At 32.4% G+C, this 17793-nt stretch overlaps 1 protein-coding gene across 8 annotated transcripts in view; it reads right to left on the reverse strand.

Annotated features, from left to right (window-relative positions):
* The window catches only part of PCNX1 (pecanex 1), a 158603-nt gene that overhangs the window by 75906 nt on the left and 64904 nt on the right, over positions 1-17793 (reverse strand). For 4 of the 8 annotated variants that reach the window (XM_055303722.1, XM_055303721.1, XM_055303719.1 and 1 more), the window contains 2 exons: positions 13305-13437; positions 7860-8044 (listed from right to left, as the gene is read on the reverse strand). The exons of 2 other annotated variants lie outside the window; for them this stretch is intronic. In XM_055303722.1, the coding sequence (XP_055159697.1) occupies positions 7860-8044; positions 13305-13437 (318 nt within the window). The remainder of the gene's footprint in view (positions 1-7859; positions 8045-13304; positions 13438-17793) is intronic. 2 more of the 8 variants (XM_055303723.1, XM_055303720.1) reach the window with 1 other exon arrangement.

Genomic DNA, 17793 nt, shown 5'->3' on the forward strand with positions numbered 1-17793 from the left:
GCATCCTCTAAGCCTAATCCTGGTATGCTATTAAACTATCTCTCTTTTTTCTAATAGTAACTCTTAGAAGTTGCTATAAGAGCAAAGCCAGACACAAGGGAGGCAGCTTTATATAGTGCTTTTTAGAAGGTTGTTAGAGGACCACACACATCTACATGACTAACTTAAGTATTCCACAAAAAGTGCTTATTTCTGATGTGAGGCGTATTGTGTTCACAATGCTCTTTCAATGAATATATTACTATATTTTTAAGAGACAAGACCTTTAAGACTAGTTCCAGTTTCCTGGATAGCACCATCCTTATCTTCATGAACGGTACCTAGGAGTCTCCGAGGAAACATGAGTTTTCACTTTGACAGAAATAGCTCATTTTATTTCTGCTTATAGGTTAATGGACTCGTTCCTCCATAGACCAGGGGTTAGCAAACTTAATCTATAGAAGTCCAGAAAAGAAATACTTTAGGCTTTGTGGGCCAGACGGTCAGATGCAATAATATGACTGCCACTGTAACATGAAAGCAGCCACAGAACACACATAACATATGTTTATTTTACTTCATTTATAAAAATAAGCATCAAGCTGAATGGATTTACCCCATGGGCCATTGCTAACCCCTGTCCTGGACAAAAAGCTGTAGGCTTCTAAAAACTCTTTAACTACTGTACTACAATGGTAATCAAATCACTATGCTACTTGTAATTAAAAGTTTAAATACTGAGAATCAGTCTTTCTTCCTGGGATGTTCAACACTATGCTAGGTTCTTCAAACAGAAGAATAAGGAAAAGAGCAGGTATGAGAAGAAAGAGGCTAATGGTTTAGAAGAGAGTTTTTGAGGTCTCTATCACTTGGCAACAGTAAAGTAGATTTATATACTGATATGTTTTACTGACATGGCCATTGTCTTCTAATTCTGACTTAACACCACAAGTCTCAGTTCTTTAAGTCTCCATTCTCACTGCCTAATCCCCAGATCAGGTGAACCTTCCAAAAGTGAATGGATAAGTTCATATTCTGCTATGATTTCATCATCTGCTCACATTTTTTTTCAAAGGAATATCCTTCTTATCTTGGTAAAATCTACAACACAAAAAAATACTGATGACATTACAAATAATCAGGTAAACAAAAAGGCAAGCTACAGAAAGGAAGAAAATATTTGTAATTTGTATCTGACAAATTAGTTACATCTAAAATATCAAAAAACCTGACACTTCAATAATAAAACAACCCAATTTTAAAAGTGAACAAAATATTTGGACACATTTCACAAAGAAGATATATGTATAACCAGTTAACACATCAAAAGATGCTCATCTTCCTTAGTCCTAAGAGAAATGCAAATTTAAACTACAATTAAGATAAAAAAATCACTGGGTCCAAAACTTTAAAGGCCAACAATAACAAACGGGGTCAAGAATGGGAACAAGCACAATTCATATACACTGCTGGTGAGAATGTAAAACCACTTCTGAAGACAGTTAAGTTTTATTAACAATGGCCCAAATCTGGAAACAACACAAACGCCTATCAGATGAATGGATATACAATATACATATGCTTATACAATGGAATAATACTCAGCCCAAAAAAGAATAAACTAACTCATAAACTAACTCATGCAACATGATGAACTCAAAAGTATCACATCAGGTGCAAAAGGCCATGTTACAACTGCATTTATATGAACTCCTAAAACAGGGAAAACAATAATGACAAAGAATGCAGCGGCTGCCTGTGGCAGGGGTGGAGGAGGGATGGATTACAATAGAGGCAACAAAGAATCTTTTGAAGATGATAGAAATGTATGTCCATTGTAGTATTTCACAGATGTGCACATCTGTTACAACTCATCAATTGTAGATGTTAAATGGATGCAATTTATCACACTTAAATTATGTATCAATAAAATTGATTTAAAAACAAAGAAAAAAAGACTGGTCAGGTAAAAGTCTAAGTAGATGGAAGAGTATGAGACAATACATGGAATTCCTACAAAATATAAATCAAGATTTTGGAGAGTGATATTTGTTCTTTTGTTTATGCATTTCATTTCTAAAAATACTGTATGTCATCAGATTCAAAGTAGTATATAAAATGAAAAAGTTCCCCACTCCTTAGAGATAGCCACTGTGTTCTCATGAATAATTTTTGTGTATGTTTTTTCTAAGACAAGTGGACCCCTCTCCTCATATAGACTTTCTAAAATTTACTTCTTTTGTTTATTAACTAGCTTAACTTTTCATATCAATAATAAAGATGCAGCAAGTTCTAAGTATTATACTATGTTTATGTAATATTTCTTTTAGGAGTTCTCTAATAATAGACATTTAGATTGCTTAAAGGTTTTCAAAATTACAAGCAATGCTACAATGAATATCCATGTACATATATCTTTGCCAGTTTGTAAAATATGTAGATTAACAGCTGTCAGCATTTTTAGTCTATAGTTCTAAACTGCCCTCCAAAAACATTTAATCTTCAGGCCTTTTCCAATAATAGACATACTACACATTCAAAGAAAAAAATATCTCAACCTTGTTTTTAATTTGCAATTTAAAAAATTGAGTAAAGTGGAACTATTTATTTCCCTATGATTGCAAACCATTTTATTTTTTAAACTCTCAACTTTTCTAGTTATTAATCTTTATCTTACTGATTTGAAGTGCTTATTGTGGCAAAGACTGATGACTGACCTCCAGTATTCATCCTTTCCTCTTCCTTGTCATATGACCTTCTCCTCACTGAATCTCAGCTGGGCTTATGTTCACCTAGTTAGGGACATTTGCTAGCTAGCTTGTCCTGCAGCTAGAAGTTGCCGTATGACTATGTATAGGCCCACAGGAGGTGGGAGAAAGTGACAGGCACATGTCTCAAGTCACAATGTGAAAGATACAGGCTAACTGTTCTTACATTTTTTTAGCAATACCTCCCTTCCTGTTTTTCAAATAAAGTCAATAACTAGAACAGTTACCATGGACCAGTAGGAAGATAACAGAACCAATCCATCTGCTAGGGATAGCTCCCATTAAACTGTTTGAGAGACATGCAAACTTCTCTTTTATTTCAGTAAGTGACTGGTGAGGGGCTAGGGGGATGGTGTCCTCTACTGAAAAATCCAACCTAGATTTCAGTTAATGCATATATTAATCAGGTTTAACTTAGAATCTTAAAAATGTTAATATTCAAAAGTAGATAATCTAGTCTAGTACTTTAGTGAGTTCTTCACAACATGGACAAGCAAAAAACAAACTGGATATCTCAACCAGACCCAGTTATCTTCTACAAAATGCCTAAAGCATATATTATGATTAAATAATGTTAATAATAATGATAGCAATGATTATTTATGTAATTGACTTATTATTGCCAGGCACTGTTCTAATTGCTTTGCACATTTTAATAGATATAATCCTCACCATAAACCTCTACTGACCCTTTGATAAATGAGGAAACTGATACACAGGGAGAGAAAATAACTTGAAAAAGGTCACACAGCTAGTAAGCAGCAGAGTGTAGATTGGAATCCATGAAGTCTGACTCTGGAGTCTATTATGCTACACTGCCTTTCATGGAGATTTAAGAGAGAAAATATTTTGCTGTCACAGACAAATTAAAGAACAGTTAATAACATGGGTAAATTACACACATGCTAAGTGAAAAAAGCAAGATACAAAACTCATACAGTAGCACAAAAGTCACACATCATGATCCCAAGTACGTTTCAGAAAAATATATAATTGTATGCATTAAAAAAGACAGGAAGGAAAAAATTAAAAATTTCAAAGCGAATATCTCTAAGTAATGAAATTACAGATGACTTCACTTTCATTATATTTTCTATTTCTAAACTTATATTCCTAAGAATGGGAAAAGCACATTCTAACTTTATCAAAAGGAAGAATATATCCCCAAACTTATTAACACTTCTTCCTTTTAGCTATAATAAAGGATTTTTACTGCTTCAATAAAAATAAACATTTACCTTCATTTATATATACTTTGTGTTGCACTCTTCCCCCCAAAAAATAAAATAGAATTCAGTATTTTTTTTTGTACTTAAAAATAACAATGAAGAACAATAAAGGACAAGGTCAAGGTTGCTACAAAAAGACTCTTTGTTTAGATAAATGAAAATGATCTGCCATAACACAGGGCATTGAAGTATAGAATCAGATCCCTTATACCCTCATAACTGTATTTATAGTAACAAGGAAAAGTGCCTATAATGTAGCACAAAATGCTAAGACTAGTACATAAATATATATAACCTTTTCTAAACACCAAGACTAACTCTAATAAAAATCACTGAAAGTATCATCTAAGCCTCTGTTTTTTAAAGTAAAAAATTTAAAAGCCTCCAAATCATTTTTCTGCTTAATAATGCATAGCTGTTATAAACCGCTTAATAAAAAGGGCAATAGGGTATAGCCAGATTTAAGACTTTCTCTAGAGCTGACCACATTTTCAAGTTAATAAATTCTGTAGTAAAGCAGATTATCTCAAAGAATACCTTCTTTGTCAATCCTTGCATAGCAATGAAACAAAAGAAAACCTTAGAAAAATCAACTCACACATTACTTTTTAAACCTCTAATGCATTAATGAAATTAAGAAGTCTTAAATTCATCAAAAGACTATCACCTATGATATTTACATATTTTATATTTTAAACATAGATACAAATTTGTCCTTATTTCTTGTCTATACCAGTTTATTTTTTACATGAGCATTTTATGTAATTTTTTATATACTTTTTCAAAGCATATCCTCACCACTGACCACAGCTAATTTCATACACAGGAAAAAGAAAAAACCACATAAATTTTCCTGCTTTACCAGACCTTATCTAGAACATTTCCTATGAGATGAGCTACGTATTAAAGAATTTAATTATCAACAATACAGGCATCATCATATCAATTTATTAGTCTTAATTTATAAGAGGATGCTGAGATTAACATAAAAACTGTGAAGGGATTGTCAAGTTTCATAGGAAAAGCTTATAAGATATAGAACTTTAAGGCTACCTGAATTCAGTCTCCCAAGTGACTTATCTGGGCACTAAGCACAGCTTATTTTATTAAGTGTAACTGCAACTTAATTCAGAATATAGGAGGAAATCAACTGCAAAAAAATGAGTCCACTAAAAGACTACTGAGAAGGAAATTAACCTTTAAGATGTGGTTTAAAAAAAAAAAAGTAACAGGTTACACTGAAGACTTGAGAAATTCTTAGATAGTAATTGCCTTTTTCAAGTGTTAACTTCAAAACTTATCTGTCACTTACATCACTTGAACCTTTTTTATTTTGCACAGAAGTCTATAAATAAGAAAGAAAACCACCCAAATTTTTCCAACTAGGTTCTAAATTATATACTTATAATTCAGTTTTTAACATTAATTATGATTATCAATTATGCCTGCTGAGTTAAGTATGCTGAAAATACAGTCTCATCTGCTGAAAAAGCTACTAATAAAATCCATAAAATACTATCTTCAGTGAATTTTTCCACCATGTCTAATGTTACCTGGTAGCCTTGAAGCACCAGTTAAAATTCAAAAGAGAAATAAGGATTCTCAGAGCTTCATATAGGAAACGAATGTGGTTTTATCTACTATGGCACCACAAAGTAAAGATGTAGAAAACAGTTAAGGAAAACCACCTAGGCTTAGAATTAAACAGTGCCTGACTGCAAGTTTCCTTTAATCCACAAAGCAATGCCTCTGCTTAAACAGCCAATTATTACCTATACATGTGTACAGATGCAAACACTTATATGCACTCAAACATATATATGTAAAAATGTATATATATATGTTTGAATGTTTTATATAAACATATTTTGTGTATATATACATTTTCACGTGTAAATATTATACACTTAAAAAATTTTCAACTGAAGCAGCTAAATTTGGAAACAATTATTTCTGAATACTTCATTTTTTTAGGGAATATTAAGACTAACTTTAACATCTGAGTATATAGTATCCAAATTAATTTATCTAAAATTATCTTACTACTGTTAATTATAATGTAGAAATTAAACCTTGCAACAAAAATATTCTAGTGGAATGTATTACAAAAATCAGCGTCTCTACCCAATCCTTTAAGTTCAACTTCAGCCCATTTTCAGGATTTTTTTGGCCAATTTCATTTACTATGGAACAGGTATACGCTGTCCAACCGATTGCTTGTTTTGTGCTAATTATCACAATACATTCAATTTGGCAGCATCCAGCTACCACAGGCCAACAATAAGAAAAAAATCCAAATTTCAAGACAACATTCTGAATATTCACCCACAGATGCTAAAGTCACCTTCATCTTCAGAACTGTGTAGAGTTCATGAATGCACATATTCTCAATAATCTGCAAGTGGATTAAGGATGGTATTTTACAACGAAGGCTCTCTTATCAAGTTTTTCGAGTAAGTTAGGTTTCATAGAGCAAAATCATCTACTGCATCATTTTATGCTCCATTTGACAGAAGTCAAAAAATCCAAAATGGATCAAAATTAAGCTTTTTTTTAGAAAATCTACTACCAGAGACCCAAAGGGCAAGTGATGGCACTATAATTTTATATGCACAAACTGACAAATCCTCTGTTCCTAAAGACTTTGGGTTAATCTGAGAGAAATAGTGAAAGACATTAATTGAATATATTTGCAACTAAAAAAAAGTATCACTATTTCAACACAAGTAAAACTGAGGACCCTTATAAACTCCTTTGCTTTTTCAAATTATAAATGCAAAAGCAAAAGCACTCTAAAATCTAAATGTTTTATTGCCTTCTCTTTTAGTGACCATTTTCAAGTTTCCCTAAGATTTGCTAAAGATAATTATTTTCATCAATATGCATATCTAATACTTGTTAATTCTCTGGAACTAATAAGGATTTTTACAAAATAGGAAGAGTCAATAAAGAGCCCATTACACTGCACATCCTTCCAGCCAAAGTGTCAAGTGGATTATCATCTTTATAAATGAAATGCAGTTCTAAACATGGATAAACAAAATCACGGTGAGCAAATGTAATGCTTTCAACTGTGTGTTTTTAATACCAAAATTTTCTTCATTGTATTGACTTAAATGTTATTAATCTACATTCTGAACACAAGAAAGATGGATTATACAGAGAAACAGAAACCAAAACAGTATAAAATACTGTCTTTAAGGGACAAAACAGGTATTTAAGTGGATATGCATTATGAGATTTTAAACTATACCACCTCCTCTGAGCATTAACTACTTAATAACTTATATTTATAGATATATTAATAGGAAAAAGAAAAAATTTGATATAGTTATTGATAGTAGTAGAGAGCCATGGCACCCTCTGAGTACTGCATTTAGGAGTATAGTAAGTCTGTTTCAGGTGACAGACACTGAAGTGAAATATAGAACACCCAAAAGAAAGGTTCTCTAGAAATACACCATTAGAAAGTATTTTTGCCTTTTGCCTTTCCTGCAGCATGTTCAGCGAATTCAAAGAAATTAAGGTTTAAAGAAAATAACTTTTTTAAAAAAAATCAACATTTCCTACATGGTACAAGTGCCAAAGAATAACAGAATTGCCCGACACATTATAAGAGAACACTAACGCATAAACATTTGTTAATCCTTTTAACTACCTATCAGTAATAGACATGCTCAAAAAAAATGTAGAATAAATGTTGAGAGAAACAAAAAAGGGGAAAGCAAGTCAAATTTTCCTCACACACAGGACATATCCTATAACAAGTGCTCTTATGCATAGTTCCAAAGAAACCTATCTCACAAAAGAACAACAATCATTGTTACCCATTATCTGCTGCATTCAAGTTTTTTACCACCAAGATTACAGAAGGCCTGCATACCAAGTTCATCGTGCAAACTGCTGCCGCCTACAGCAGATGCATTGTCATGTGAGGCTTCTAAGTGGACACTCCCATTTCTCACCAGCAAGGAGGCACTAGCACTGAGCACTGCAGCCTGGGAAGGGGGGCGGGGCTGGACTCTGACCTGGGCTGTGGACTGCTGGCCTTGCTGACCATCTTGAAGGCTAGGAAAAAACATGGATTGGGGAGACATTACAGGGAAGAAAAGAAAAAAACAACAGCTAGAATGAAGTCAATATAGAAAACTGATTTCAAAATATAACCTGTTTTTTTTTTTTCAACATAACCTAAGAAAGAGCTAACAAACTTTGTAAAATGCACAGATTATACTGGGCCCTTAAATCTTCCAGTCCTTAGAAATCTGATTCATAGTGATGAACACAGCAAACATTTAACGTACATGTAAACTAATCAATCTGTGACTTTTTCCCACAGCAAGCCAACAAAATTCTAGTACAAGGACAAAGAAAGCAGCAAAGAAATACAAGCACGTTAAATATATGTGGGTTGTAGCTGGTCCCTGACAAATAAATCCTCTTTTTCAGTTTAAATATGTACTTTTATTTATAACCTTTATAAGAATTTTAGAATTATTCTTTCAAATATCCTGGCATCTTGGAGTCACAATAAAACAAAGGTTTTATACACTTGAGAACCAAAGAATCTTTATCAAATGCAACCAAAGTGACAATTTTGAATCAAAGGAAAATCACAAACTAATGCGAGAGAAGCAGAGTAACAAACACTGACTCAACCAAGTGAAATACAAATGATGCTGGGATGCTGGAAGAGTGATGAATTTATTAAACATTTTTTCTGTGAAAAGCCTACATATTTTTTAAAGAAGGCCACAGGCTCTATATACATGCTACTACCTTCCTCTGATCCACTTCATTGTTTCAATAACAAGGACCCATCATTTTAGAAAATCTTAAAAGTAATTTGAAAACCAGTAATTTCTCAGGGTGTATTACAGTCTTTTTAAAATCTTAGAGTTTTTAAAATACTTAGTAAAATACTTAGTATTTTGTTTTGTCATTTATTAAAATTATAAAAATAATCTAAAAATCTATGATTAAGAAACTATTATATTAACTCATATTATATTTTAGATGTTTATTTTAAAATATTATGAATTTTAATGTTCTTCATATAATACTCAAATTTAAAGTAATGAAACTCATGACTTCTCTACATGAGGTTCAAAGTAACTCTGCATTGTTATTAAATTAGACTTTTAGAAAAAAAAAAGAATGCTGCTTAGGATAGCCTCATTCAATTACTCTATCATTTTCTTGAGTATCAACTTCTAATGTTTTGAATTCAATGCAATGGCTTCTATGATGCCTATAAAACAAACTTATCTGCACAGACTGTGAAAAGAGCTGTAATTTGAAGTAACCATATAATAAAAGACTAAGTAGAAAATATTGCTTATGTTGCTAAAGCCTGTGGTTATGGCAACAGAATATACTCTGGAATTACACTATCTGATACAGTAACCACACGTGACTACCTAAACTCAAATCTTAGTTCCTTTCCTCCACACAAAGTAGCCTGTGGCTGCCATAGCTAAAACCTACCAGAGTGGGCAGGAGCTAGTAACAAGTGTCCACCACACTGGACAGTGTGAATTATACAGATATCCACCACCACAGAAAGTTCTATTAACCATCACTATCTGGAACATTCACATTTCAGGCTTCTTTTAGAGCCAAAGAAAAGTATATATTCTAGGTAGGGCAGAGGAACATACAGAATCCATGAAAAAAACGAAATCTACACAATGCTGACTTGTTGATGCTTACTTGTATTATATTTTTAAAGCAATTAATGATGAAAGTATTTTAACTTCTTCGGAGTAGAATCTTTGTACAATCAACATAAATCAAGAGATGATCTTGGAAACTAATTAAATATGGTTGTATCTTCTATACATACATAATAAGTCTGCTATTCTCCCTCAAAAATCTATCTAAAGTTATCCACAAAACCTTACATAAATGACCAAATTTCACAAGGAATAAAATTCTAATGAATAAAACCTTTAAGTAGTTCAAGTACTAGGTCCTTTCTGATTCAGAAGACAGAAGAACTTTATACGATATGTACTCAACAAACAAATTTTCCTATACTTTTTTTTTTCACTTAAAGTCAAAGGTGGTATATAACAGTAAAGATGTATTTTACTGTGAGCACATTTGAGAATACAGTAATCATCAACATATCCAAATATATAAAAAGGTTTTCAAAATAACAGACAACACATGGAAATCAACTCTAGAATAAAGAAACTAAAGAAACAACTGAAAATCTGTGTGGCCGTCAAGTTTCTGAACATCAAAAGCTAGGCATAAATGTTACATCCCTTAAATTCCTGATTTCAAAATCCTTCAACAACAAAAAAGTCTATCATTTTTGCAGAAGTTGGTAGGAACACTACTCCTGGCAGGTTGTACTTTAACCAAAAACTTACAGGAACTAATATTCTTTACAGTGCCAATTATATATCAAAACTACCAGTTTGAGAAAAGTACTATTTTACAACATAGTAAAAGGAAAGGTAGAAATTTAGGTCTAACTATTGCCTATTAATAGCATCACTGACATGCAATCTTAGTAATTAACATCTCCAATTTAAATGGTAGAAAAAATATAGCTGGTCTTGGTCTCCATCCTCTGTACCACTTATTTAGTATTTGGCACATTCTGCCTTATATATATGTTGGTTGTTTTTGTGTGTGTCTCCACAACTAAAAAATAAACTCTAAGAATTTGATCACATTATTCTTATGAATTGCCAGATTCCAAAGAATACTCAAGAGTATCTTGAACACACAGTTCACAAATATTTGGTGGATTTATTCCTGAGCATCACAAAATGGTCCCTATAAATTTCTAACCATGGATTCTGTTTTTATTACTATGACCTTATTTGACTCCAGATCTTTCAATCCTATAATATTTAAAAAAATAAACCTAGGAATATAGTAAATCTTTTTTCCCTTCCCCAAAATGCACTACTTTCTTTTCATTCCAGTTCGTTAATTATTCTAAAAGATACCATATTTGGGTTGATAAAAATAGATAAATATGGAACTATTAGTATCATAAAATTTTTAATATTGATCTTTGCTTTTATCTCTAGTAACTGAGACGAACCGTCAAGGTCTATAAAACCTACCTACAAAGCTAACTTAATGAAAAAAAACCCATATTTGTAAATAATTATGGAACAGGATAGTCTAATAATTATAAAAAATATTTGCAAATTCCCTTTGTGAAGCAATTTATGATTCATTCACAATCCTTGGAGACATATATTTTACCAAGTTGCTTTTGACTGTCAATCACTTACACTTTTCATTAAAGTTTAAAATAAGTTAGTATATTTTACAGGTACTTACATAAATAATTAAGTTATTATTACTCCTATTCCATTTCCTTTAGACAAACAAGTTTTCAACTCTTCCATGACCCTGCCACCCTATATTTACTTAAAGTTGAGATTATTACATAAGTCAAACTGAAAATTAACACCAGTATTCTCTACCTGAATATTTTTGCAATTAAAAAAAGATTTTCTCAAATTGGTGTTTCTTCTAATTTCTCTACACTAAATTTTATCTTACTTCATCCATGATGAAGTCAGCCTATTTAAGATACATGCAACCTTTATACTGGAAAGATCCTGAAACCTTAATGAAATCTACATGCTGACTACTAGACTTTCTGAAATTTCTAACATTAGCCCTTTACACATAAGCTTCATACCATATCCTCATTTAAATGGTGATGTATTTAAAACCCTACAAAATTCTACATGACTGGCTAGAGTTCTTTAATATTCCACCAGGCAAAGAAAAAAAAGTAATTTGTCTGCATTTGTTTGGTGAGTAGGATCCAGCGGGCTTATTTGTGGCAAAGAATGAAAGGATTTGTAAAGACTAAAAAGAGGAAGCTAAAAAAACGATTAATATCAACATGGAGTAAGAAAGCAAACATGTTTAAGGCAAGTATTATTCGAGAGGCAAAATGAAGCGGTTAGAAAAAATAAAACAAAAAATAAAATGAAATGCTGAGCTCTTTCTGTAGGTTGGGACTCCACCCCCAATCCAGTAGCAGAAGGAAAAATTAGTTCAGGGAGCAAAGGAAAAGAGGAGAAGGCACGTAGAAAAGGAGGGTTCACAAAAAAGCAACAGTGCTCAGAAAAGGTTTTTAGACCAAATGTTTTTGAACTGCTGCCTTCCCATTTTTATATTTTAAGTGTCAGTTTAACTAATCCACACTACTTTTTACAGAATTATGTATTACTGTAGGATTAATTAGGAACATGACCTACAAAAGATGAAGTTCCTGATTATAATGTAAAATCCAGAAAAATAAGCAAGTCTTAAATCCCAGGGGAATATAAAAGGAAACATTTTGCTACTCTCAAGAACAAGATTTTATCAAGGGAAGAAGTCTGGCTTTTGGAATCTACCATGCATTAACAGCAGTTATGTCATCAAGTGCTCTTCCTTTTGAATGTCAAACTAAAATGTAGGAAAATAATTTGGTAATGGCGTTTTTCAACACAGAGATGAATAAAAGTATATGACATCATGCACTGCTTAAGCAAGCACAAGTAGAACATTTTTGTCCATATTTGTATTCTTAAAATAGAGCACAAATATTTTGTCTCCTAAGACACACTGGAGAATAAAACACTAAAATTTTAATGGAAAACTATTCCCAATATTATAAATAGATGCCTTCTTAATTAGAAATATTGGGAAAAGTAAAAATGTTTTTTCTTCAGTTCTATGCAGAAGTTGAGAAATTCAACACAGATATACACAAATACATACACATATATCCAATTGACCATATTTTACTATAAATGGAATATTTTATTTAGTTCCATGTAATTTACCAGGTCCTAGTGATTATGAAATAAAGGACACCAATTTTTAAGCAATACAAAATACATATTTTAGTGAAATAAAATAGCTGGTTTATCAAGCTCAGGTCAGTTATCTGTATTCCTCAACAAGCTCACCACTCAGTCCATATTTGTTCTCATTAAACTGTCAAGATGTTGGGGAAAAGATGCTGCATTAATATTAATTTGGAGTAGGAAAAAAATGAAAAGCTGACTTAAGGCCTCTATTTACATTTATATAACCACCCTAAAGTAATTTTGCTATTTAAAATTTGCTACACCAATCTGATCATTTTGTTGAAAAAGTGCAACATAAGGCATGCATAATGCAACAGACTCATGATAACATGCAGAGAAAGCTCCAAGAACTTAAAAACCATAGGAGAGAAACTGGGGAGAAAAGAAAAGCCTTATTTGAATGCTTTCTTCAGACTGACAGAACAGGTTAGAAGGTCTGTTAACATGCATGCTAAGCTTGGTGGAATTTTAAAATACCATACCTTAGGGGTGATCCGATGAGCAATGTAGGAGGGGTAGGGTTACTCCCTGCATTGTGCCGGCGCCGTACTGCCTGGCGCCTAAATGTGCTGCGTTCACGGCGAAAGGATACTGCCTCCTCGCTGGCCTGTGCTGCTGCATCAAGATAGACTTAGGTCAAATAGGAGCCTAGGTCAGAGATGTAAATAGCAGCTGAGCCTGCCTTTCCCCTGACTTCCCACCCTCAAAGGTAAAGAGGATTTGTCTAATTGAGCCAAACGGTTTTCATACCTATGCTGTTAATCTATCGTATCAAGGAATACACAAAACACAATTCAATTACTTAAGGATCACAGTTTCTTTAAAAATAATGTTTTTGATGCATCTGGCCTCACCATCTCTTCAAACTCAATTTCCTATTTTATTATCTCTGCTGCCTTAAATCTTTCTCTAAAAGCCTCAATTAGTCCCATAATCCTCTATTCCCCCCTTTAATTAAGTCAACCTCAAAAGTACCGTGTTTGTTAGTTCCAACTAATAGGAATGGAGCATTATTTCCTGACAAGAAGACAGTACAAGCAAGCAATGATAGTACTTCATTTTTGATGCTGAGAAGTATAGCAATAGTCTATCCCACACTGCCCTATGCCACAACTCTGGCAGCTTTTTAAGTGTTTAATTCAAGACAGCATGGATATATCTTAAGGTAAGGTATTTTGCTTCCATCAGATTTTATTCAACTCTATGCCCCAGCACAGGTCCCCTCAACATCAGGAGCAAGTATCACCAAGATGACAAGCACAGACATTTGATTTAATCCAAAAACTATAAAGTACAAAAGAAAACCAAATACACAACAATGACAAAATCACTATGGCTTAACAGAATTATGTAAAATTTTATAAAACCATTCTAATTGATTTCAATTTCTTAAACAAAATGTAAGGTTATGCTTATCTGAATTTAAAACAATTGCTTCCTGGTGATCTAAACACTGTGATCTAAATATTTTAGGAATGATTTTTGACTTTGACAAAGGATATTTTCATACTAAGTATGAATAAAGACAAAACAACTTAGTACAGAAACATTCTTTCCAAACACATTTTTTTCTATTCAGTATGAAAAGGATTACAAATCCAAGAATGTTGTTGTATTCAGATTTCAGTTCTGTCGCAAGCTTTCTGGACATCTGAAAAGCATAGTTACTAATTCTCAAATCATTATTCTGCTTAGCAATAGCCATTCTACCAATGTGAATGTTGATTCTAATAAAGCATGCTTTTTAATGTTTACATCCTGTATCTCTTTCCCTGACTGCACCAGGGAATATTCTTTGTGTAATGAATCTATTATGATTAGGAATGTACACACTACTTCCAGAAGGCACAGTGTTTCTATGTAGGCACTGTTTCCTTTTATTGCGCTAATGACAAGCACACAATTATTTTACCCATTTGGCAAGCTTCTGCCAGTAAGAAGTCACAAATTACAAGACAATTGTTTTTTTCCCCCCAGCTCATATGCTACAGTGACCTTCTGAAGTTAGGCAACTAAATAAGAATAGGCGTTGGGGCTTTGGCTCCAAATCAGACTTGACTCCTTGAGCTAATATTTTTTTGTTTTTTTCCCTCCAGTTTAACTACGATATAATGAAAATTACTTAAAATGTGAAAAAGGTTACTTGTGATGCAAAAGCTCACGTATGCAAAAATTACATATGGCCTGTGAGAACAAATGATCATTAAACCTGGTCATCTAGACCTGTGCTGTCCAACATGGTAGCTACTAGTCACGTGTGGCTATTTAATTAAAACTTAATTGTAAAACTTAATTAAAATTCAATAAAATTAAAAATTCAGCTTATCAGATTCATGAACTACATTGCGAGTGCTCAATAAACTACATACCTAGTGGCTACCATTATTGGGGCAATACAGAGTATTTCTATCATCATAGGAAGTTCTACTGGACAATGCTGATGTAGAAATTCAAGGACATCTTTCTGTCACTACAATCTACAAAGCATACTGTGTGTTTAGCCTACTCCTAACCATTGTCTCCTCAACAGAAGTAAACTGCAACCAGCACTGTCACAAAGGAGAAAACATACTGGCAGGGCAGTCATTGATTGGATAAAGGATAAAACAAAGCAAACAAGCGACTTGCAGGAAGACAAGCAAAACTTAGATGAGTGACTGGTATTCCTGTTAACGGCTTAGACATCAGCAAGGTTAATTCAGGTTATGGAATTTAAAATTACTCTTAAACCTCAAGACATTTTATGAACCTATATTGAAGATTTCTATTCTAGTGTAAGAAACTACTGCTCAAATTTACAGGTCAATTCATTTCATTAAGAAACTTAAACATTATCTCCAGTTTTAGATATCTAGTTTAGGACTTTTATTCTTCACCCAGATATAATGTATGGAGAATAATTTAATCCATAAAATGAACTAAAATTACTCTGAAGGATTTGGATAGAAACAATATGTAATCATTGAATATTGAGAATAAAAGGGAAATAGGAACGTTTTACTATCTTCCTTCTACTGAAGACTTAACGGTGTGAATTTTAAGTAAAAGCCAGTTATTCCATAATACTAAGATGAAAATACAAACTAAGGTGTCCATTTGTAGTCAAAATGTTCTTTGGCTTCTTCAGAATGTAAATTTTTTTTTTTTGGCTATTATCAATCACACCATTTACATTTTGTCATCTGGAAAAGAACTACATAATACTACTTACTCTCTTAATCCAATAGTTTTGGAAACATTTCAAGACGAAAGTTTATAATAATCTACTGAACAATGTATTAAAATGGAGTTATGATTACTACCTATGTTGTCCTTATAATATTAGGGGTGTAAATATCTAATGCTAAAAGAATTTTCAATGTTTACCAAAGCTACTTTAACAGCAGCTAGGATCACACATTCAACTGAAAACACTATGCCATAGTTTATGATCACAAGAAACAAGACTAAACCATACCCCCTGAGGAATATACTACTCATACCAAACATCTCTATTTGGAATAGGATCCAGGAGGGGTCCAGTTCTATTAGTGCCAAGGAAAGAAAAGTATCTTTACAGCTTAAAATAAGTTGCTCTAAGCAATTCATAAAAATAATTTGCTGTAAGAAAAGTGTCTTTAACATTTAAAAAAATTTGCTGTAAACATAGTCACATAAGTTATAGTCTCTTGATGAAAGTTCACTTCTACAACCCAATTATAACAAACTTTTTGAATCCTTTAACTTTGTAAGAGAAAGAAAACAAAGCACACAAAAAACCTTTGAACTAAAGAACCAGACAGGAGAGAGAAAACACTTTAAAACCTGGTTTTGAAGCTGACATTCTGACATTGCTTAAAACCCAGTATCCTCCTGGCAAAATAATCAAATTAACTAGAATAATAAGAGCATAAAATACAAATAGCGAAAATTTAACACTCTGGGTACAACTAAATTTAAAGCATGTATAGGTAAAGGAAGAAAAAAATCCACAAACATTTAAATGATTAAAAAACCTAAATAATAAGAAAGATTTAAAAATACTTTCAAGGACATATATTTTTGACAATTTTGACTCTTAATTTTTTTAATTTTTAAATTCACAAATCATTTCTTAGTGTTAGAAAACTTCAAGAGACTAAATTACAAGCACAACAAGTTTGAGAGAGAACCCTGGATCATTTTTAGCTCTTCACTTTTGAGGAATTAAAACAATCATTCGATTAAGTTTAAACATTTTCTGGGGGCCTAAGGGCAATTCATGCACAAGGCACAGAGATCCTAAGACATTTTAGCTACATGATCTGATCTATTCCTAAAGATCAAATAGAAAACCAAATCTACAATACATACCTCCCACCTCAGAAGGTACTTCCCACTTACCTAAATGAGTTTAGGAAAATTCTCTAAATTCTATACTGAATTGTTTTAGTACAACTCTTTATTTTTATATTGGGGATGCTGAAACCACAGACTATCAGTTCATTTTACTCTGTGAATGAAAACAGAGTATTAAAGGCAATGAGTACTTTTGGGATGGGGGGAGTATAAAAGAGCAAAATGTAGGGAGGTAGGAGGTGAGGGTTATCCATATTCTATTTGAAAAATTGGAAAGTTGTAGGTAGGTACAGAAAAAGACACCACTTGAAAACATGTAAATCATACAGCTGACTGCTTAGTACCAGGGTTCAAATATAATAAGTTACTGTCTAGTCACTGTATACAGTCGTGACTGGCCTCTGGTGATAGCTCAGTTGCTATTAAATGAATAAAAATTTAGATGAAAATACTCAAGAAAGGTGTTATTTTCAGTGGGAAGTATTTATTATAGGAAAAAATTTGGAACGATTGTGAAAATTAAAAATTGGGTTTTGGTACCTCTAACATATTAGAAGCAAATGTTATTATGAAATGAGACTTTAAAGAGAAATGAAAATACAAACAAGCATATATATATATATATATATATATATATATATATATATATGAGAA

This window comes from Nyctereutes procyonoides, unplaced genomic scaffold, assembly GCF_905146905.1.
Source record: "Nyctereutes procyonoides isolate TBG_1078 unplaced genomic scaffold, NYPRO_anot_genome, whole genome shotgun sequence".
Lineage (NCBI taxonomy): Eukaryota > Metazoa > Chordata > Mammalia > Carnivora > Canidae > Nyctereutes > Nyctereutes procyonoides.